The sequence below is a fragment of the Podarcis muralis genome, chromosome 9 (assembly GCF_964188315.1).
Source record: "Podarcis muralis chromosome 9, rPodMur119.hap1.1, whole genome shotgun sequence".
Lineage (NCBI taxonomy): Eukaryota > Metazoa > Chordata > Lepidosauria > Squamata > Lacertidae > Podarcis > Podarcis muralis.
The window spans coordinates 50,704,481-50,725,644 of record NC_135663.1 but is presented as its reverse complement, the minus strand read 5'-3'; the positions used below and the strand labels follow the sequence as shown (position 1 = coordinate 50,725,644).

Sequence of the window (21,164 nt, the reverse complement as noted above, 5' to 3'; positions counted from 1 at the left end):
GATTTCTATATTTGTTTCAAACCTTCTAATGATCCCACTGGGCCAAAAAATAAAATCAGAATTATGCATGTGATTAACATCTGCAATGCTTACTATCTACTACATGTACGATAGGTGCATGCAGATGGTTACTTGTTAACAGAATATGCAAGTTGGTGGACATTCTCTGACTCACTATATATTTATTTCTAGTGTAGCCCTGAACATGTTCCCCATTTCTTCTCTGAAACATGTCTGGAACAGAAAAACACTGAGATCTAGGTAACAAGCACAAAAGAATTTGAGGCTTGCACCAGTCACTTTGGTTCACATCCCAGTAGCTTGAGGCAAGTCATTTTAGCCTCAGGTTCTTCATTTGTCTAATGGGTATAATGGCAACCTTCCTCCTAGAGCTACAGCTATAACTGATGTGGAATGTCATAAGGTTTATGTAATAACTTGCAAACCAAAAGTAACACTGTGCAGCTTGAATAAGCTCACCTATTCACTAATCACAGCAGTAAAATTACTAAGTAAAAACATACTGTTTTGACATCCAGGCAGCATGCTCAAAAGCCAATTCAGCACTCCCTATTTTTTTCTTGCACAAATCTATGTGTTTTCTGAACTGTGCAATTGCATCCAGCGGTGTATTATGTTGAAAACAAAGGCGACAAATCTGAAAAGATTTGAAATTAGAACACTTTGATTAAAATATGTTTCAATGGTATACCAGATTGACAACAGAATACAGTTGTTGTAGGTGAACAGTAACAGTACAACACACGTTAGTTGTATATTAACTATGTTCCTCTCTGCCCTGTCAGACGATTTCATTTTTTCCCATAGACAGTCAAAATGAAAAGAAGCACAAATTCCAGTTATTCACAGGAAGTAACCTCAAATCATTGCAAAGATGCCAAGGACAGCATTGGGCAACAGGCTCCCCCTCAGAAAGAATTTGATGAGGAGAAACCTATCTGCATTTATAGGAGAATGCTGTTCTCACAGAAGCTTTCCAATGTTAACATGAAAACTTGGGATGAATACTCTACCAAAACTTTTCAATTACTTGAATCTGCAAGAAGAATAAGTTGAATGGGGGGATGGAACTTAAAAGTTAAAAGTAGAAAGATGTTTTAATCCATATACTTCATGTGATTCAGTATAGAAGCATTCAATATAATCAAATAAATAAATAAATAAATAAATAAAAGATTTCACTATTTTTAGCGTTTCTAGCCTCCAGGATAACACAAAACCATGGGCAATAATTTAAGAAAGGATTATGATTTCTGGTCTTGTTACTTATTCATCATTGCATAAACTGTACCCTCTGCAATTTCAGTGCCATCCTTCATGACCCAACGTACCCGCCCTCTGTCCATTTACTAGATATAACTTTTAATGACTATGTTGAGGACCAATTACACTATGCCTCTATACTTTATACAAAGAGCATGAAGAAAGGTCATTAAGGTCTGTAGGAACATTGCTTTACCTTACTCATTCTGCCTATACTGCCTCCTCACATCCATTCAGGATATTCAACTAAGAAGTGTTCCTTGTCCTTAAATCACTCAGAACAGGAACTTCTGCTACAAAATGTCCTAAGTTGAATCAATAGTCATTACCTTGTAGTTTATAAATCCTGCCATAGTCTTGATTTCCAATATGTTTGTTTCATGAGCTCTCAGTTCATGTACAAGATTATATGCGGTTCTGTAATTTCTAAGTAAGAAATGTTAAAGTTAGAAGTTGTTCACTTGTTGTAGAATAAATTAGTGAGCCCCAAATGTATTGCTTTTCTTTCTTTTTTTTTGGACCACAACAGCGAGGCCCAGAGTCCTTTTGGAATTAAAGGGGTTTACTGTTGCCTCTCCTCTTGAGTAAAATTACTTGAGAGGAAATATATTAAATATTCTTCATAAAATGCTGCAGTGCATATATACTCATGGAGAATGGCAATAAATTGTTTTAAGAATGGCAGTAGAAAGGTGCTCTCCACTCCTTTGTCTCCCATCCCACCCACAAATGGAACATATGCCTCTCTTTCTAGACTGGGGGAGGTGGGAGGGTCCCATGATTCCAGCCTCTGCATACAAGTACTTACTTTAGAGCATTCTGTGTGTCTTGCTTCAATTCACTGAAGAATCCTATTTTGAACTGGTGTCTAACAAACAGAAGCTGCAACACAACCAACGTACAATATTTTTAAAAGGTGGTATTAGTTTTAAAGCCATCAGCATGTCACTTTAGGCAACACTAATGCAGATTAATACCAAACTCTAAGAATACCAAATCAATTTATTCCATCATAAATTAAGGATACTGATTTGGCTTGCTTTTAAATGTGTAACACCTAGTGTTATTAATGCTGGTTTTAACATATAACTTGCTTTATTCTTGCTACTGCTAAAGTTGCATTTTGATTTGTTTTGCATTCTGGTATGATTTTAGAAATGGTCTGTATTCTTATAGAACATATGGTTGTAACATTATGGTATATGCCACTGCATACTTTTAGTAGAAGAGTAAGAAATAAATGGGATGCGGGTGGCGCTGTGGGTAAAAGCCTCAGCGCCTAGGGCTTGCTGATCGAAAGGTCGGCGGTTCGAATCCCCGCGGCGGGGTGCGCTCCTGTTGTTCGGTCCCAGCGCCTGCCAACCTAGCAGTTCGAAAGCACCCCCGGGTGCAAGTAGATAAATAGGGACCGCTTACTAGCGGGAAGGTAAACGGCGTTTCCGTGTGCGGCTCTGGCTCGCCAGAGCAGCGATGTCACGCTGGCCACGTGACCCGGAAGTGTCTCCGGACAGCGCTGGCCCCTGGCCTCTTGAGTGAGATGGGCGCACAACCCTAGAGTCTGGCAAGACTGGCCTGTACGGGCAGGGGTACCTTTACCTTTAAGAAATAAATAAATAACAATATTTCTAAAATAAACTTGTTTATAAATAAAATATTCTTAAAACTACCAATAAAAACAGGATTTGCAGCAATGGTGCTTCTAAGTTCTTCAGCACTGGTAGCCCAACTAGTTTAATAAAGTTGCTAGTTATACCTGATGTGTTGTTTTGTTCAGGTATTCTTTATGAGATTTCACCCTGCGGATTTCTGTATAGTAGTATGTCTGTGCATGTTCATAGAAGGCATTCTCTAACCTATGAAAGAAAAGGTCAACTGCTTAAAAATGAAGTAAGAGTCTTAATACATCACTGTATCAATAACTATCTGCCTTGCTTCAAACACGTTCACCCCCATAAATCTTAAAGCTTATGTATATCAGCAGCAGGGAACAGGAGCACACAGCTTTTCCAGAAATAAAATGGTGGTGGATTCATTACGTTTCAACAGAAATACATAACATGTAGGTAATGGGTGTATTCAAGAGTTCCATAAAATGTCGATGTAAACACACTTGGTGGAGATTTAATACACATGAAAGAAAATGTGTTAAATTGTGGAGAGGTTTTAAAAATGCTTATTTTCTAAAAACTAGCCATATGCACAGCCTGACCTTATAACTGCTCAGAAGCAGCAGAGGCTGTTCTATCAGGGCAAACTGGGCACTACCTCACCAAACTCAGTCTGCCCTCAGCCACCCTCACTTGCCTGTCTTTTCAACTGCAACCAGTCCACAAGGTAGCATTGCTTGACAGTTTCTTCCTCCTTAGTCTCAGTGTTGCCCTTGCAGAACTCAGCAGGGAGGATGCGGACAAAACTAAAATGCATTTGCTCTGCGTTTCATTGCCTCTGGCTCCATCTGCTGTTGGGTTCCCTGCCTTCTTCCCCACCAGTCTCAATAGGTACCAGTCACCACTGCTCAGAAGCAAGTTCCACTGAGTGCAATGTGACTCTCAAGCAAGCACGAGGATGATTTCGGCCATGGTAAAAAAATAACTAAAGAAAAGCCTGCCTCTCACATAATTTACTTACCTTATAATATAACCTACAAGGTGATCAGTATGTGGCAAAACGAACAGTGACTTTCCAGAGAGGTCACAAGCATTGCATAAAGCTGCTGCCCTTTCAGAAGCAATAACGTCTTCTCCTAAAATAAAATTTTAAAAATGCTGAACCATCTACTTTCTGAAAATCTGACAAAGGGCGACAGATTGTCACATTCACGGTACACTATTAACCATAGTTTACATGACATGCAAATGAGTTCATTGTGCGCTACAACATATAAAATGAATGGTTCCCCTTTGAACCAAGTGTGGAGTTAATTTTTTTCTGAGCTGGAAGAAAAGACAAAGACCGTGAGACCTACAGGAACAACACTGCTGTTGCAGTTGATTACAATATATCCAAACCTGTGGTGCACTAGATTCCTAAAAGAACGTCAACCTGCACCGTAAGGACAGCGTGAAAGGCTTTTAACACAAATAAAAAGGAACCTAGAAAACCTGATCACCAGAGAGAAAAGTGGGATATGACTATACACCCCATAAAAGGCTTTCAAACCAGTCTCAGCTGTCATCTGTCTCCAGCCAAGGGTTAAGACAGATATACAGTATGCTTTTAATTCTTTTGCTTTTAACTTGTTTTTATTTTATTGTGTGTTTTGATACTGTTGTAAACCGCTGTGATATATTTCTATGATACAGGGTATATGAAAATGTTTAGAAATAAATAAAATAACTGCTACTGAAAAACTTTCAACCTATAGTAATACAAAGTCTTTCCCCACTTTCTTTATGGCACACATTTCTGCCTTCTATTGAAAAACAGGTGTATTTCACAACTTCAGTTTACTGTGTTCATTTATTTCAAATCTGATCATTTTAGCTTTCAATTGTACTTCACCTGGAGGTAACGGTGTTTTCTTCTGAATCAAAACCACAGCAACTTTTGTGTTTCTTCCCTGCAAACTCTGCCTGTAAGAACAATAAATAACATCAAACTGAGGGTGGTAAGCATGCAAGCCTTTAGACCATACATACTGCAAAATACGTTTAGTAATAAATGTTCCCTGTCTCAAGGGACAATGGAGTGTGCCTCTGGGGGTGAAGTCAAACCAAACATTTAGTACAATCTTAACTAAAAGGAGGCTTTCTGTTTTTGTTTTAAAGAAAGCAATAGAACTCAGCAGCAGGCTTTCTCTCTTTCCACTTATGTTAGATTTCCCAAAGGTGTAAACTACGATGGTATGTGTGCTTTTTTAAAAAGTAGCATTTCAAACATAGGGATGAATTCAACATAGTACAACAGCAATCATTCTGTCAGCACAAGCATTTCAGCTTGCCAGTCAGAATGATGCCCCCTTTCATCTCACCAACTGGGTGGGGGGAGGCAGGGGGAAGAGAAAAGAGAAAACCCTGTTGTCCTTGCAGAGGTCCGTGCACTGGCTTCCTCTAGTTCCCAAACTTTTTCAGTTGCAGAGCACTTTTCAGGAGAGAAATTCGTCATGGAGTACTACTGTTGCCTTTATGCCAAAGGCGTGTGTTTATTTATTTGCTAAGCACTTGGAGATGCTTCGGGGAGACCAAGTGCTCCACGGAGCACAGTTTGGGAACCACTGCACTAGTGGAACTCATTAGGGTAAGTTAAATCCAGCCTATGGTTGTACTTCTGTTGTAAAAGCATCCTTACATGTGTAAGTTACAGTGCAATTCTACACTCAGAAGTAAGCCCCAATGACTTCACCCGGCTTATCTTTCTTGAAAGAGGAAGAAAGGAGCTTGTGAATGATGACTTTTCCCCAAATATGTTTGCATTAAGCCATTACTAAGCTAATACCTAATAAATCTTTTGAAATTATACCTGACAATTTCAACTCTAGTAGCACACTCTGACTGCTTTTCTTTCCACTGTGGCTCATCCCAGTCCAGTTCATAAAACACCACAACAAGTGCAGGGACCAAGTTCAGATGTTTGTTCATCCAACCAGTCTTCAAGATTCCTTTTGGAATGTACCATTCATACGTTGTTCTCTGCAAGCATTGACAAACAAGGTAAGCTGCTCTCTCTGTTCTTACACAAGTTTGGGTGACTGATATATTTACGCCAGGACTTAAACATTCTGCTTTATCCCATGTCCTTCTCAATCATGGCCACCAGAAGTACAATAAAGGATTAAACCTTTCTCTTCTCTACACTAATCACCAACCTTCCTGCCTAGAGCAGAATATACTTGGGGGAAAGTTTCATAATACTTAGGAGGACTTTCTACGTAAACATGCTTCATTGTAAGAAAGCAAGAATCACAATCTACTCTAGCATCTTGTTCTCACAATGGCCAACCAGATGCCTATGGGAAGCCTTGCAAACAGGACATGAACACAACTGTGTTCTACCCACTTACACCTTCCAGCACCTGATATTAAAAGATTCCGACTTTGGTGGCAGAGAATAGGCATTATGGCCAGAAGATGATGATAGTCCTATCCTCCATGAATTTGCCTAATCTCTCTTTAAAATTGGTGCCCATCACATCTTGGGGGAACATATTCCTATGCATTTGAGCGAAGCACTTTCTTTTGCCCATTCTGAATCTTCCAAGGTCCTGGATTCTAGTATCATAAAGGAGGGAGATTCTCCCAATCCACGTTCTCTGCACCATGCATAATCTTATACACCTCTATCATTCCCATTTCCCCCCTAAATTAGAAAGGCACAATTGTTGTAACTTTTCCTCACAGGGGAATTGCTCAAACCCCTTGATCATTTTGGTAGCACTTTTCCAAATTGTTTTGCAACTCTACAATTTCCTTCTTGAGGTGAAGGGACCAGAACTGTAGATAGCGTTCCAAGTGTGGCCTCAATAAAGATTTGTACAATGGTATTATAATACTGGTTTATTTTCCAATCTGTTTCCTAAGGATTCCTAACGTGATATTCCCGTTTTAACAGCTACTGCACAATGAAACAACATCTTCATAGAGCTATCCACTAAAACCCCAAGACTTTGCTCCAGGTCAGTCAGGTAAGACCCAACTAGCATATATAAGAAATCAGGACTTCCCGTCCCTCAGTGTATATCACTTTATACTCACTTACAGTGAATTGCTTTCGCCATTTTATTGCCCATTCACCCAGTCTGGAAAGAATATTTTGGAGCGCGTCACAATCTCCCCCCCCCCCACTGTTCACCCCTAACTCAGACTATGAATGGACAGGTTAAAAACAGAAGTCTCAATATGGATTCTTGGGTGACTCCACTTTCTAAATCCCTCCATTGTGAGAACTGTCAATTTATTCCTAAAATAGTCTCAAGTAGAGTTGCAAAGCATGCTTTGGCTTGTGTCACATACAGAATAAGGCTTCTAACCTATATAATAACTCAGTTTTTAGATTTAAGCTACAATTATATGCTTCCTTTTGAAAGTATCCCTTTAGCTATGCTGATTCCAGCATTCAATTAACCTTCAAGTGGAAAACTGATTATACAAAGAATTACAAGAATCACTGCAAACAGCAAGTAATTCATATTAAATATATTTTACAATCAAGACATAATCCTTTACTTCCAAACATAAAACAAAAAGCAATACCTTTGTCCTACATTTAGGATATTCATGATCCCCAGGGAGTACTTTGAAAGAAATTGGTACTCTGTCCGCTCTCCTGTTTGCACAAAAGGCGTCCCAAACTGCCCGATGAACAGCATTATACACTACATCCAAACCCGTGAGTGTAACGAAGGCCATAGGACGGCAGCATAGTTCCACAGGAAAGTCCCATTGCGAAGGGCTCATCGTTAGGGTTGGTTTGCAGGGAAATCTGAAACAGTAAGTATACATTTTCAGTGAAGTGGTCTGTCACTCAGACACATTTATTGTTATTCTGGGACACCGATAGTCAAAGAGAAAGAAAAACCTCTGCTAAAAAAAATAAAAATACCTCTGACTAAATTCTTCCCAAATGCAAGCTGATACGACATGCAATAGTAAATGAAATCTTAGGATTGAAAGAGGCACACCTTTCCCCACCTTGATAGCAGTATATGGAATCATAGAATTGTAGAGTTGGGAAAAACTCCAAGGGTCACCCAGTCCAACACAGGAACCTCAACACGCGGTTCCCCATCCAATCTGAAACCATACCGGACCCTGCTTAGCTTTGCAAACTCCGCAGCCTGAAATAAATTTGTGGCTTAGCCATGAATGACCAAGCGGCTTCCTAAAAGGTTTTGCCCAACTTTCCCCGAGCTTCTCGGCGGTGTCCCTGCTCGCCCGAGGCCGCTGGCCGGCGCTTTCCCTCCGCGGCCCCTCCCGGAGCCAGTCATGGCGCTCCCGACAGCTGACAGCGCCTGACCCTCCCGCGTCCTCTTCCCCTCGCAGCCCACCACGCCCCGCGCGGCCCCGCTTCACCCGCACCTGCGCCGCTGCACGGTGAGGAAGAAGCAGCTCCCCCTCAGCGCCACAGGCGGCCCCGCTCAACTTCCACCGGCGCAGTCCATGGGAAAGGCCCGACCGAACCACGGAGGAAAGTAGGTAAAAAGGTCCACAAGCAGCAGCGGCAGCAGCCCAAGGCCTGACTGAGGAGCCCAGCAAACAAGCCGGGGGTTGGGAGTGGGGGTGCGAAACCAGCTGAGAGCGACGTCTCCAGCTGGCCAATGAGCGCCAAGACTCATCAAGGGACGAAACCATTGGAGCGCGGGCGGCGTTAGAGCTCGACGAAGAGCCAATGAGGACCAGGAAAGAGGCCGGACTGGCGTAAGGGAACCCAAGCGAGCCAGAGGGCGAGTCTGAAAGAGCCTGTGGCCAATAGCCAGCCGGGAACAAGACGCGGAAGGGTGGACCCCCGCGTCCAATAGGAAGGCCGGTGAGGACGCGGGTGCCGTGACCCCGCCTCCCCTTGTCATTTTCGGCGCACGCGCACGGGTAGGCGGCTATCGGGATCAGTCCGGGCTGCGTGGATCTCGCCCTGGCGGAGAGGAGGGCGTCGCGATCACCTGGGAGGAGGGACGGTGGGCAGTGAAAGGAGTTGGTTGGGGGGGGGGCTCCTGTTTCCTCCGGTGTCGCGCCATGACGGCGAACGAAGACCAGGAGGTGAGTGAGGCTTGAAAGGTTTTGGTGATGATGGGGAGAAGGGCAGAGTTTCACCCGCTGCACAAGTAGAGAATCAACAGGCGAAGTTCTCCCCCCTCACCCCCCGCTCTGCCTCTCGGGGCAGGCGCTGCCCCTGTTGAGCTTCTGCCTGCCGCAGCCAAAAGCTTGTACAGGCAACATGGGGCATAGCTCAGTTGCTTCGAGCAACGGTGCTGATAATGCAGAGGTTGCAATTTCGATCCCCATATGACACAGTTGCATTTTCCTCCCTGGCAGGGGGTTGCACTAGATGATCCTTGTGGTCCCTTCCAACTCTCCAATTCTATGAACAGAGCAGAGGTGGGCAGAATTTAGACTAGCACCCGCTGCTGGATATCTAGGTAATTTGCAGAAGATCCGGAAGATTACCTGACTCTGAAGTGTCAATAGGAAGAATTAGGCTGCGGGGGGGGGGGGGGAGATGGGTTGCAAGAGTGGGCATCTTTGCTGAAGGGTCTTGCGAGCTTGGTTCAAATCCAAATCTCATGTGCTAGAGCAGAGCTTATGTGCAGAGACATCCTGTTCCTTAATTCTGAACAGACTTGCCTTGCTAAACCACTGTTTTGCACCTCCTTCTGTTTGGTGGTTCTGAGTCTTAGTGGAAAAAAAACAAACTGAATCCCATAGGCCCACCCCTACATTACAGAAGTTAGTAAAACCTCACAATAATTTTGGTAATTTACTCACTATAGTTGTTAACACCAAGTAGGCAATACCCTGATTCAGTGGTTTTTCAACCAGTGTGGCGTGGCACCCTGGAGTGCCTTGAATGATGGTCATGGGTGCAACACTGGCATCTGTCCCTCTTTCCTTCCCTCATCCTCTGATGCCCTCTTTCATCTCAACCTCCCAAAGGCTTGCACAGCTGTTAGTTGTGGCAGACGTGGCTACAAGCTCCGCAGGCGAATGCTGCCTCTGGGGCTGGTCAGGGGGTGCTGGTTGCCAGGAGCTGAAGCAGCCTCAGAGTAAGCAAGCAAGCGGGTGAGGGAGACCAGCCAGCCAGTCCACCAGCCCTTGCTGTTGGGAATGGACAGACAAGTCCCAGGCCCCTATGGGGCAGTGTGTGGAGGCACCTTTCTTTGGGACGGGGGGGGGGGCAGCTCAGAGACCAGGGACGGCAGTATTGGCTGCCCAGAGGACTCCCAAGGAGAGGGGAAAGGAGGCTGAGGGAACACCCCACAAAGGAGGATGTTCAAAAAGGTGAGAGTCTGCCTGCTCTGCAGGCAAGGTGTGACATAACTGGGCTTCTGAGCCCCACAGGGGTACCGCTGAAAGAATGTAGTTGCTCAAGGGAGCTGTGGACTCAAAACAGTTGAAAACCTCTGCCCTGATTGAAAGCCGGAAGGGAGCATAGCTTGGTGGTAGAGTGCGCACACACAGACCAGACACACAGACCCCACATCTACATTCACAAAGACAACCTACCATCTTTACTTTTGCTACACAGTAGAAAACCCGATAGTTATGTGTTCATTATATACTCAGTTCCAACAAGATGTAAACATTGGATTTGGATCATAATTTTTGTTGTATTCTTCATATCGAATAATTCTATGAATTCTATAGATAAATACAAATATCCAAATTTATCTGTTGTATAGAATATGTATTTTCATGTTTTCTTTTCTTAACTTTGCCTTGGATTTAAAGAACTGCATTAGAGAGCATATGCCTAATGGAACTTTGGGCTTCTGTTTCTCAAAACAGCAGTCTCCCAGGCCACATAGTAAATGGGTTGTGAAGCAAGGGACACAGGGGAGACTTTCAAAGTACTGTAGCTTGAAATATGACACAAGGCACTATTGTCCATAAGTGGGGGGATCAAAAAGTTACAGTGGTACCTCACTTTAAGAACAGCCCTGTTTACGAACTATTCGGTTTACGTACTCTGCAAAACCAGAAGTAGTGTCCCGGTTTGCGAACTTTACCTTGGTTTAAGAACGGAATCTGAACGGTTGAAGGGCACTGGCGGCGGGAGCCCTCATTAGGGAAAGCGCACCTCAGTTTAAGAATGGTTTCAGTTTAAGAACGGACTTCCGGAATGGATTAAGTTTGTAAACCGAGGTACCACTGTATAGAGAGTACCATGCACAGAATACTGCTACAATCTTTCTACATGTATGCGTTTTAAGGTCTTGTACAAAACAGTGAAAATCAATCATAACTGCTTTTATTTTTAAAAAAAGCACATGCAAAATAAAATAGGGCTTTTGGTTCTGTCCAGGCTATTTGAAAAAGTACAGGCACCCACCCCAGTTATGTGTATTCAAGTGATGTGTGACTGCGCATATGCATGCCACTGGAAACCAGAATTAGGGGGAAAGACCTGAAGTGCCTCAATAAAGCCCTGTTGCGCCTTCAGCTCATGAGGAGACCCTCCCCAGAGCCCAAAGGGGACATCCTCTTTGGGGCGGGTCTCCTTGCAAGCTTGAAGCGCAGCAAAGTGCTTCCCCACTTAACACACATTTCATTTATGCTTGCAGGTGGCCAGAACCTAACCCCCATGTAAGTCAGGAGTCACCTGTATCATTGACTGTAGCACGCTTTGGATAATAATCCCTGTAGTTGAAAACATTTGTTCCTATAAAGTATTCATATTGTTTATCGTCTTTCTTTTATTTCATACCCAACATAATACACCTCTGCTAGGTTGGTGTTATCCTTAGTAAGGTAAAGGTAAAGGGACCCCTGACCATTAGGTCCAGTCGCGGATTACTCTGGGTTGCAGTGCTCATCTCGCTTTATTGGCTGAGGGGACCTGGCATATAGCTTCCAGGTCAGGTGGCCAGCATGACTAAGCCGCTTCTGGTGAAGCCAGAGCAGTCCACGGAAACGCCATTTACCTTCCCGCTGGAGCGGTACCTATTTATCTACTTGCACTGTGTGCTTTCGAACTGCTAGGTTGGCAGGAGCTGGGACCAAGCAATGGGAGCTCACCCTGTCGCGGGGATTTGAACCGCCAACCTTCTGATCAGCAAGCCCTAGGCTCTGTGATTTAACCCACAGCACATTAGTAGTAGTAGTATTAAACCCCTTTTTACTTAATGTTCTCTTTTTAAAAAATATTTTGAACTAAGGTTGAAGGTGATGAAATTAATATCAAATATTAATACATAAACAGATTGTACACAATTTAAATGGTTAAGAAGCAAATAGGAGTTCACCAAGACAACTACTGGCTAAGTATCTCTGGCCCTTTCCTGCAGCATTACCCTTAGGATTATTTTGTGTTTTAAAGATTTGTGCAAATGTTCTCTTTAGGTTTTAAAAATATTAATAATTTTCTTTTCTTTCCTTCAGATGGAGCTAGAAGCATTACGTTCTATTTATGAAGGTGATGAGTGTTTTAGGGAACTTAGCCCGATTTCCTTTCAATATAGGGTGAGTTTGCATGAGGTTTTATTACAGAAAAGTAATCTGTGTTGACTTGAACTGAGTCCCAATTCTTCCAAGATATATGCATGTCATAGTTTTTACTGGGTTTTTTATTGATTTCTTGATTAATTGCATGCATTTACTGTGATTTAACTATTGTACTCTGCTTTGGGATTATTTTATAGGAAAAGTGGGTAACCAATTTTTAAAGAAAAAAGTACACCACTAGTCTAATATTCACTTGTTGTGAATGAAGGAATATTCAACTCTAAGCTTCAATAGCCAGATCCATTTTCATAGGGTTGGCAGCATGCAATTTGTGAAGTCGAGCTCAGATTCATGCTGTTATCCAGCAATCTCATTTGAATTAAGCAATAATTATTTGAATTAAGAATAATTTGAATTAATAATTAAACAGTAATAATACTGTGTTTATTCAGAATGAGGAAAGTTACCTATGGAGCAAATGTCTTTTTTTATTATTGTTTTCTAATGGCAGTTGCATGGATTCCTGTGAAGTAATAGTTTACATTTGTATCAATTAGTGTTGCAGTCATCTTATCTAAAGACTCAATTCTGTGGATGATGATGATAATAATAAAAATCAACAGTGAAGGATCCTTGTTATAAAACAATTATACAATTATATTTCAGTATTTTTTCCATTGGTTTAAAATTTTTGGGGGGGATTTTCTGGATTCTTCTTACACTGCCATGCTTTATAAATATTTTCCAGATAGGTGAAAATGGAGACCCTAAAGCTTTCCTGATAGAAATATCATGGCCAGAAACATACCCTCAAACTGCTCCAGTCATCTCTATGGATGCATTCTTCAATAACTCTATGTAAGTAGTCCAGATTATAAGAAGTGGCATTCCTTCTGGAATAGCCTTCTTTTGCATCTATCCCTAAAAGGAAGTTCTATTATTTCTCCTAGAGCCTCCACCATAAAGCAAGGTATATTGAACAAATTAATGGAAGAAGTTGAAGTTAACCTTGGTACCTCTATGACATACACAATTTTTGAATATGCCAAAGATAATAAAGAGCTGTTTATGGAAAACCAACCCATTAATATTGCGGTAAGCTGATAACTTGTTTATATCTCTCAAAATACTAGGGTTTTCCCCGAAATATTAAGAAGTCAATGCCAAACTGCCACTGCAAGAATAAGTTCACATTTCTAGAAAAGCTTCACTTTCCTATAGTAAACTAGTAACTGTTTGCCTCAGATACAAATCGGTATTCTGGATGTTGTTAATAAAAATGGCTGATTATCATACCTTTAATTGTATATTGTTCACTGGCTACAATATAAAAAACTCCATGTATTGTCAACAAGGATTATGATAAGTCGCAATACAAATATACTTATCTCATAATGAGCTTTCATAGCCAGTAAATGCAAAGTTTCCAGTGTAGAAAAGTATAGATAAAAATCTAAAGCTGTTGGATCTTTACTAGATGGGAACCCAAGGATGAGAGAAAGTGCCAATAAATTACAGAAATATCTTATTAACAAATTACGTTTTTTAGACAGCTTTGAACAACTGCATCTCAACAGGACATCCAGATGCAGCACAAACTAGTAAGAAAAAAGAGAAAAAGGAACAATTGACCAAAACACAAAAACGAAAGTTAGCAGATAAAACAGGTGTGTATGGTGTAGTTCATATGTTTCTTTTATATTTTTTTAAAGATGCATTTTGTTATTGTATGAATTAGGAGATTTAACAAATGTTTGTCAAAGTACAGGATTTTACCAATGTTGTATATTATGTTTATATTTTTGTGCTTAATCTTTTGCTTTTTTGAGTGCTTTAATAATAAAATGTTTATTAAAGCTCTATCTGTGTGTGTGACTACAGTTAATCTTTCAGTAGTTATTGAGTTGGCTCCCATAAAAAGATCAAGCCATGGTTTGGTACTATGACGGGATAGGCAACCTAAGGCCCGGGGGCCGGATGCAGCCCAATCGCCTCCTCAATCCGGCCCACGGACGGTCCAGGAATCAGCATGTTTTTACATGAGTAGAATGTGTCCTTTTATTTAAAATGCATCTCTGGGTTATTTGTGGGGCATAGGAATTCGTTCATTCCCCCCCCCCCCAAAAAATATATATATATATATAGTCCGGCCCACAACATGGTCTGAGGGACGGTGGACCGGCCCACGGCTGAAAAAGATTGCTGACCCCTGCACTATGAGAATGAACCCTGTGTTCACATCGTCCTTCCTTCCCATTCCCCTTATGAGCCCCATTTAATTATTTAGTGTGTGGCTGCAAATAATAGTTTGGATTTTGAATATTGCAGCAAGCTGTGGTTTGCTGCAAACCAGAAAGCGGTTAGTTAAAATCTGAAATTTGAAAATTAACAGCTTGTTTGTGGTGTTTTGAATAGATCACAAAGGAGAGCTTCCTCGAGGATGGAATTGGGTTGATGTAATAAAGGTAACATACATCACAGTTGAAAATTATTTAATACGTATATATTTAAGAGACTTCAGCAGTGTCTAATCTGTTTCTCTCCCTTTCTCTTCTTTTTGATAACCATTTTGGACATGGATGGCATTTGGATTCTCTTCTTGTCCTTATGTAGCATGTAAGTATTTCAGTCTTCCTGAATTGTTGTACTAGTTTTGAGATATCTTTAATTCCAAGGTTATTTGGGATACTTTCTCCTTTTGATAAGTTTTTAGGGCACTTATCCTAAACATGAAAAGAAATCCTATTGAATCATGTATTTTTAAAAACAAATTCAGAAGTACTGGCTAACCAGCCTACCACTTTCATAAAAAGAATAGTAATTATTAGAGCTTTTCAACCAAATGTGATATATAATATCGAATATGCAAGAAAGTGGAAATCAAAATATTGTGTGATGTTCCCAGTGTTTGTAAATGTGTGATTAATACAGGTTAACTGTTTACAAATAAGTTCAATGCCCACATGTGGAACTGCCATCTCCCTGCATGCTTGCCTTCTTCCGTTGTTGCAATTATGTTGTATACTAGCCTGCTTTGAATATCACTTTAAACCAATGCCTAATTTCCCCCCTGTACTTCATCACACTTCATATTCATATTCACTTTTAAACTACAGCTAAGCTCATGGTTTAAAGTGATATGCAAACAAGGCCATTGACTGTAGCGCTAAGTGATGGTTTGCATGTGTGAAGGAACGATCACAGAAGAATCACAACAAATCAAACTTTTTAGCAGTTTACTGTTAATTAAAAAAACAATACTTTAAGGGCTGTCCAGGCAGGCTGTCTAATAAAGTGGTAAAACATGTCTACTGAGTTTCATTAAGGTTGCCACAAAGCACCTGATGAACTGCCTCAGGCCAAGACATACTTTGTTTCCATGCACTGAGATTCTGATCAGGGCTATAGTCCCAGGTCCGTACTCTCGGGGTTTCTTTTTTTACTGTATGTCTCTCCAACCCTTTCAGCAACTTTTTGTATAAGCAGCTCTCTTCGTTTTGGCAGTAAATCGGTTTTTACACCTGTTACTGAATTTTGTGATATTCTAAATACTAGCAGTACCAGTCTCAGATACCTGCCTTTAAGAAAGAAAAAAGTTAACAGAAAATCTGCAGATTGGGGCCAAGAAAAATGGTAGCTACTGAATATTTTAATCTTTTTTTCAGCTAAGCAAAACTGGCTCCAAGGATGATGAATAGGAGGACCCTGATATAGGAAAACATCAGCTTTTACTACAACACTGTTTGGAATCAACTGCCATATTCTCTCTTTTTTCATTTACATTTTATAAAACGACAGTTCCTCACACATTGTAATCTGAAAAGGTGTGCTTACCTAGAGGGAAATGTTTTTGGTATCCATAATCACTTTCTTCATATCACATGTTTGCCTTTAAAGAAATTAGGTTGAAGATTGTCTCCTTCTATTTCAATGTCAACTATCAGGACTCTGAATATAACAATATGTAATTTGCTTTTATACTTTTTGACCCTGTACTAAATCATGCAAAACTGAAAGCGAATCATCTAATGCCCTAGCTGCTAGTCTTATTTTATATTTCTTTCTTGCACAGCTTCTTCAGTGTTATTTCAAATACTATTCATTACTGATCCAGCTTTTCAGATGAAATCTACAATGACAGGCTAAATTTTGGATCTTCCTGAACCGTGGTATTCTTTAAATGCATTTTTCAACCCAATCCCATGGTCTCCCTCTAGCACAGCTTCCCAGCTGTAATATAGTCACAGTCCTAGAAAGCAAAACAGGATCATGAGGTACAAAAGATAAGGTATCAACTTTATTCCCATGGCAAATCTACAGCTGCCTACCAGCCACTAATGATGCCCTTGCATTGGTACAGTCCCTGCGTCAGTTATCAGCCCATGGCAAAGAACAAATGCACTCATTATATGATTGAGCCAGTACACATGGTGTCCCATGTACAACTAGAGAGAGATGGTTCCACCTCACCATGCTGTAGGGAGGTAGCAGTTGGCAGAAACTACAACCATCAGGCCTCCCTTCAGACAGGGATTAAATCTTCTGCCAATCCACAGCCTACAACAATAATATTTTTGCCGGGCAAACAAGAAGGGAAGAACCATTCCATTGGCAACCCAATATCCTAGTGAGCTCTGGGCTCTGAGAATTGTGGGCCCTTGAATGAGATTTGAGATTTGCTCTGGGATCAGTGATCATACACTAACAACTGTCGGAACACTCCACATAGCTTATATGTTGGTGTCTTCCATGGAGAGAAAATATATTTTGCTAATGGAGAAGTCAGGGGCAAGAAAGGAGGAACAGTATGGTAGGGAGTTCACAGCAGAAAGCACCAGGAGTTATCTGGTAGTTTGTTAGGATGGAGTGCTGTAACGTGAGACAGAAGAGAATGAAGTCACCGCCTGCCACAGGAATTAGCACAAGTCAGACACACAATGTGGCTTTTGTAATTACCCAACAACCTTTGCTATGACACACACCCTTTCCCCCAACCAGTGATGGCCAAACTTGGCCCTCCAGCTGTTTTTGGGACTACAGTTCCCATCATCCCTGACCACTGGTCCTGTTAGCTAGGGATGATGGGAGTTGTAGTCCAAAAACAGCTGGAGGGCCAAGTTTGGCCATCACTGCCCCAAACCATGTTTAGATGCACTAGGTGCATTTGGAGCTGCAACTCGGTGGAATGGGATAGCAGAAGCTCCATAGACATTGGGTTGCAAGTTCAATCCCTGGATGAAATATCCTAGCAGAAGAGGCTGGAAAAGAGCGGCATGTATAGACATACTTGAGGCAGGGCAGCACTACAGCCAATGGGAGTCAACGGTTCATGAGCCAATAGCCCCATTTAAATATTTGCTTGCCTTGCATAGAAGTTGAGGTGTTTTAATCTTTTTTACAGTTGATTTTAATTAACTTTAAATGTGTTTAATGACTTTTGTTTTTGTTTATAATTTTAATAGTTCTGGTGAACTGCTTAGAGGTTTTACTACAGTCAAGCAGTTTTCAAATTTGGTTGAATAAATAAAATAAATTTAAGCCCCAGAATGCCATCATTTCTGCCAGCTCCTTTCATCCCAGCCATGAACCTTTCCCCAGAAACCTTTGGTTGATTGCCGGTAGCTACTGCAGAGGCAATGCCCCACTTGTACACACCCTTCTACTACTTGATTTATTATTGCATCAGCACGTAACCAGGGTAAGTGGGTGGTATATAAATTCAATAAATACTACTACTACTACTACTACTACTACTACTACTACAGCAGCAGCATAGAAAGCTAGTGAATTGTTGGGATACACTTTGTTACTCTAGCTAATACTCCAGTGGCCACAGACCTCGTCAGGTCATTAATTATGGGGGAATATTGAAATCCACAAGGCTTACTTGCTGAGTTCCTCCAGTTTCAGCCAAATCATCCCACCTCTTTTATAAGCATAACGAAAGATACACATCCCAAGCTGTTTCCCAATACAAATGAAACTATCCTATTCAATCCAGAGCCACTGTTATTTGACAGCAATGAATCTTACCTTTTATCTATGAAGTTACTGTTCCTCACTCATCCACAAAGTTGATGGGCTAAATATAATTTCACTTCTGATAATTATTATTTTTAAAATGGGTAATTAGAATTCTGATAGGACTGCAGTCCAAAACACACTGGGGAGTACACTTCTTTGAACTCAGAACTTCTGAGTAAACCTGCATAGAATTCCACTGTATGAAAAACTGTGATGAAAAAATAACTAGTACTAACCCAACAGTACATTTTCTCTGTTGGAAATGCATTTATGGTAGTTTGTATTTTTCCTCTCAAAAGGTAGCACAGTGCCCGCCCTAAATGCTGGGTGCCATTTATTTCTGTTCGTTATTTTCTTCCTTTGGAAAAATAGGAGTTGTCATGTTTTCTTGTATATGTTAATGAATAAAGAGATGGATATAACTACCAAATGGGTAGATAAAACGGAATTTTGCATAGATGTGCCGTCTTGTATCTAAAAGTTCTCTTTACTGTTTAAATAGTAATAGAGCATAAGATGCCTTAATGCCATCTAATTTTTATTGTGGGAAGGGAGGGGTTTAAATAAATATATATTTATCTGCTGTGTTGTGTGTTTATTTGCATTTAGGCCCTGTGCATACGGTGGGCCAAAGTTAAGCAGAAACTTCAACTGTAGAGTTCAGCACATATTTCAATCTGCTATCAAAATCTTTGTGACTTCAACCTGCTTCAATTTGACTGGGCAGCATTATGTGTCTCTGTAACAATATGCTACAAGACGCATGAAGAGCCCTGTTGCAGCAGGCCAGAGGCCTATTTAGCACAGCATCCCATTCTCGCAGGGACGCGGGTGGCGCTGTAGGGACGCGGGTGGCGCTGTGGGTAAAACCTCAGTACCTAGGACTTGCTGATCGCAAGGTTGGCAGTTCGAATCCCCGCGGCGGGGTGAGCTCCCGTCGTTCGGTCCCAGCTCCTGCCCACCTAGCAGTTCGAAAGCACCCCCAAGTGCAAGTAGATAAATAGGTACCGCTTTATAGCAGGAAGGTAAACGGCATTTCCATGTGCGGCACTGGTGCTGGCTCACCAGATGCCGCTTAGTCACGCTGGCCACGTGACCTGGAAGTGTCTCCGGACAGCGCTGGCTCCCGGCCTCTTGAGCGAGATGAGCGCGCAACCCTAGAGTCAGACACGACTGGCCCGTATGGGCAGGGGTACCTTTACCCATTCTCACAGTGACCAACTGGAAGGCTGCAAGCAGGACATGAGCACAGGATTGGGTGTGGGTGTGTTTTTTCCAGATGGAACTCACCAGAACTCAGTTCCAGCACCTCTCTGGTGGGCGCCATTGCCACTATAAGAGAACAAGGGAGGCGTTCATGGTAAGCGCCTCTTTTTCTAGAAAAATAACACTGGAAACAAAGCTCCCCCAACCTGTGATTCCCAGTAACATGCTGCCTCGAACAATGTGGGTAGAACATAGCCGTCATGGAAGGGGGAAGGGGAGATAGAGCAACAGTGGGTGAGTTGGCATGTAGCACACAGAATAAAAGAAATGCATGGGATGTCCTAGTGTTGAGGATGTGAGCAAACTGGTGGAATGTTTCATTTCAAACAAGGAAAACTGATGAGAGCGGGATAATTTTAGCAGAGAAAGACTGCTCCAGAAACAGTTTAGCCTGCTCCATGTGTTCTCCCCTGCCACTGGGGAATCCATATAGGATCCAAACCTACATATCCTCCCAAATAAATAAATTAAATAGCATGATCAACAGATTGGATCACAGGCCAAGTTATATTTTGACAACTCCCGCCTTTCTACAAATAGATGTTATATTTGCACTTCTTTGAAATGTAATTAGAGCCATCACAAAAATGAACAGGATATGCAGGCACTCGGCAACGTAATTTTTAGGGCAGTGAATACCTGTATAAATTATTGCGCCTTTCACACAAAAGTAATTTCTATGAAAGGAATCCAGATATTAAACATCTAACATCTTTGTCGTGAGCACCTGTATTTCTGCTGATGAGGGGACGGGACTCACATTTGAGACTGTCAGCTATGGAAAATAGAGTGCTTTTGTTCAATAGCTCCCCAAGGGAGAGGAAACTCAGTTTATGCAGAGTAGAAATTTAGTTACCATGACAATTTATCTGAATAGACCAGTTGGGGGGGAAACAAACAAACCGGAATTGCTTGTCTCCTTTCTGCCGCCACTTGACATGAAGTCAGAATTGGTAGGCTCTTGAAGGAAAACCTTGAAAGGTAGGATATCTGAATACTTCAGACACACTGGTTGATCTTTAGTTGCATGTTGCATTGTAGGGCACACTCTGCTTCTGCACTTTCCTTGTAATTAAAATATCTTAAAATAGCCCACCCCATCTGGGCTGGGGCTAATGGGAGTTGTAGTCCCACTTCCCAGGACGGTGCGAGGACCAATTTTGGGGTTACACCAGCCTACCCTTTCCCTTGCCGGACTGTGGAGGTAAGAGGTGCTGTATCATTTAAGGTAAGCGGACTTATAGTCCAAAATATCAGGAGGCTGCCTAAGAATATATTGCAGCAAAACCACCTCTCTTCCAGCTGTGTTCTTTCGCTTAAAAAATGTGCAGGCAGAAGTGGCTTCCAATTATAACTTCTAACACAATTATCTGAATTTGCCCTGTGTTGTGGTTTCAACAGAGTTAGTTATCTCATCCAGTAAGGCAACTGTAACAATCCTCACCAAACTGCTCAAACTTGAGACCAACTGAAATAATTCCACAGTGGTTCTGTGTGGTT

The 21,164-nt window shown here is 41.7% G+C and overlaps 2 protein-coding genes across 8 annotated transcripts in view; one reads left to right on the top strand and one right to left on the bottom strand.

Moving 5' to 3' along the window:
• The window catches only part of TRAPPC11 (trafficking protein particle complex subunit 11), a 72,359-nt gene extending 63,870 nt beyond the window's left edge, over window positions 1-8,489 (bottom strand). For 3 of the 6 annotated variants that reach the window (XR_013394251.1, XM_028744626.2, XM_077934224.1), the window contains exons 1-9: window positions 8,298-8,487; window positions 7,473-7,701; window positions 5,743-5,912; window positions 4,786-4,856; window positions 3,913-4,027; window positions 3,038-3,137; window positions 2,093-2,166; window positions 1,614-1,710; window positions 525-658 (exon numbers count right to left, since the gene is read on the bottom strand). Coding sequence is in view for 4 of the 6 variants with exons in the window: in XM_028744626.2 (XP_028600459.2) it covers window positions 525-658; window positions 1,614-1,710; window positions 2,093-2,166; window positions 3,038-3,137; window positions 3,913-4,027; window positions 4,786-4,856; window positions 5,743-5,912; window positions 7,473-7,676 (965 nt within the window). In the remaining 2 variants the exon portion in view is untranslated. Of the gene's footprint in view, window positions 1-524; window positions 659-1,613; window positions 1,711-2,092; window positions 2,167-3,037; window positions 3,138-3,912; window positions 4,028-4,785; window positions 4,857-5,742; window positions 5,913-7,472; window positions 7,702-7,910; window positions 8,182-8,297 lie in introns of those variants that run through there. The other 3 variants (XR_003708318.2, XM_028744625.2, XM_077934223.1) reach the window with 3 other exon arrangements.
• A 319-nt stretch (window positions 8,490-8,808) lies between these two features.
• RWDD4 (RWD domain containing 4) lies at window positions 8,809-14,920 on the top strand. 2 transcript variants are annotated; one of them, XM_077934228.1, is made up of 7 exons: window positions 8,813-8,972; window positions 11,495-11,516; window positions 12,312-12,392; window positions 13,123-13,232; window positions 13,325-13,469; window positions 13,924-14,041; window positions 14,790-14,920. In XM_077934228.1, exons 3-7 carry the CDS (start codon window positions 12,312-12,314, stop codon window positions 14,903-14,905), a joined length of 570 nt encoding a protein of 189 aa, XP_077790354.1. In that variant the 5' UTR covers window positions 8,813-8,972; window positions 11,495-11,516; the 3' UTR covers window positions 14,906-14,920. The 2 variants fall into 2 exon arrangements, with proteins under 2 accessions (XP_077790353.1, XP_077790354.1); XM_077934227.1 differs by lacking the exon at window positions 11,495-11,516 and having other exon boundaries at window positions 8,809-8,972.
• Window positions 14,921-21,164: the final 6,244 nt, after the last annotated feature.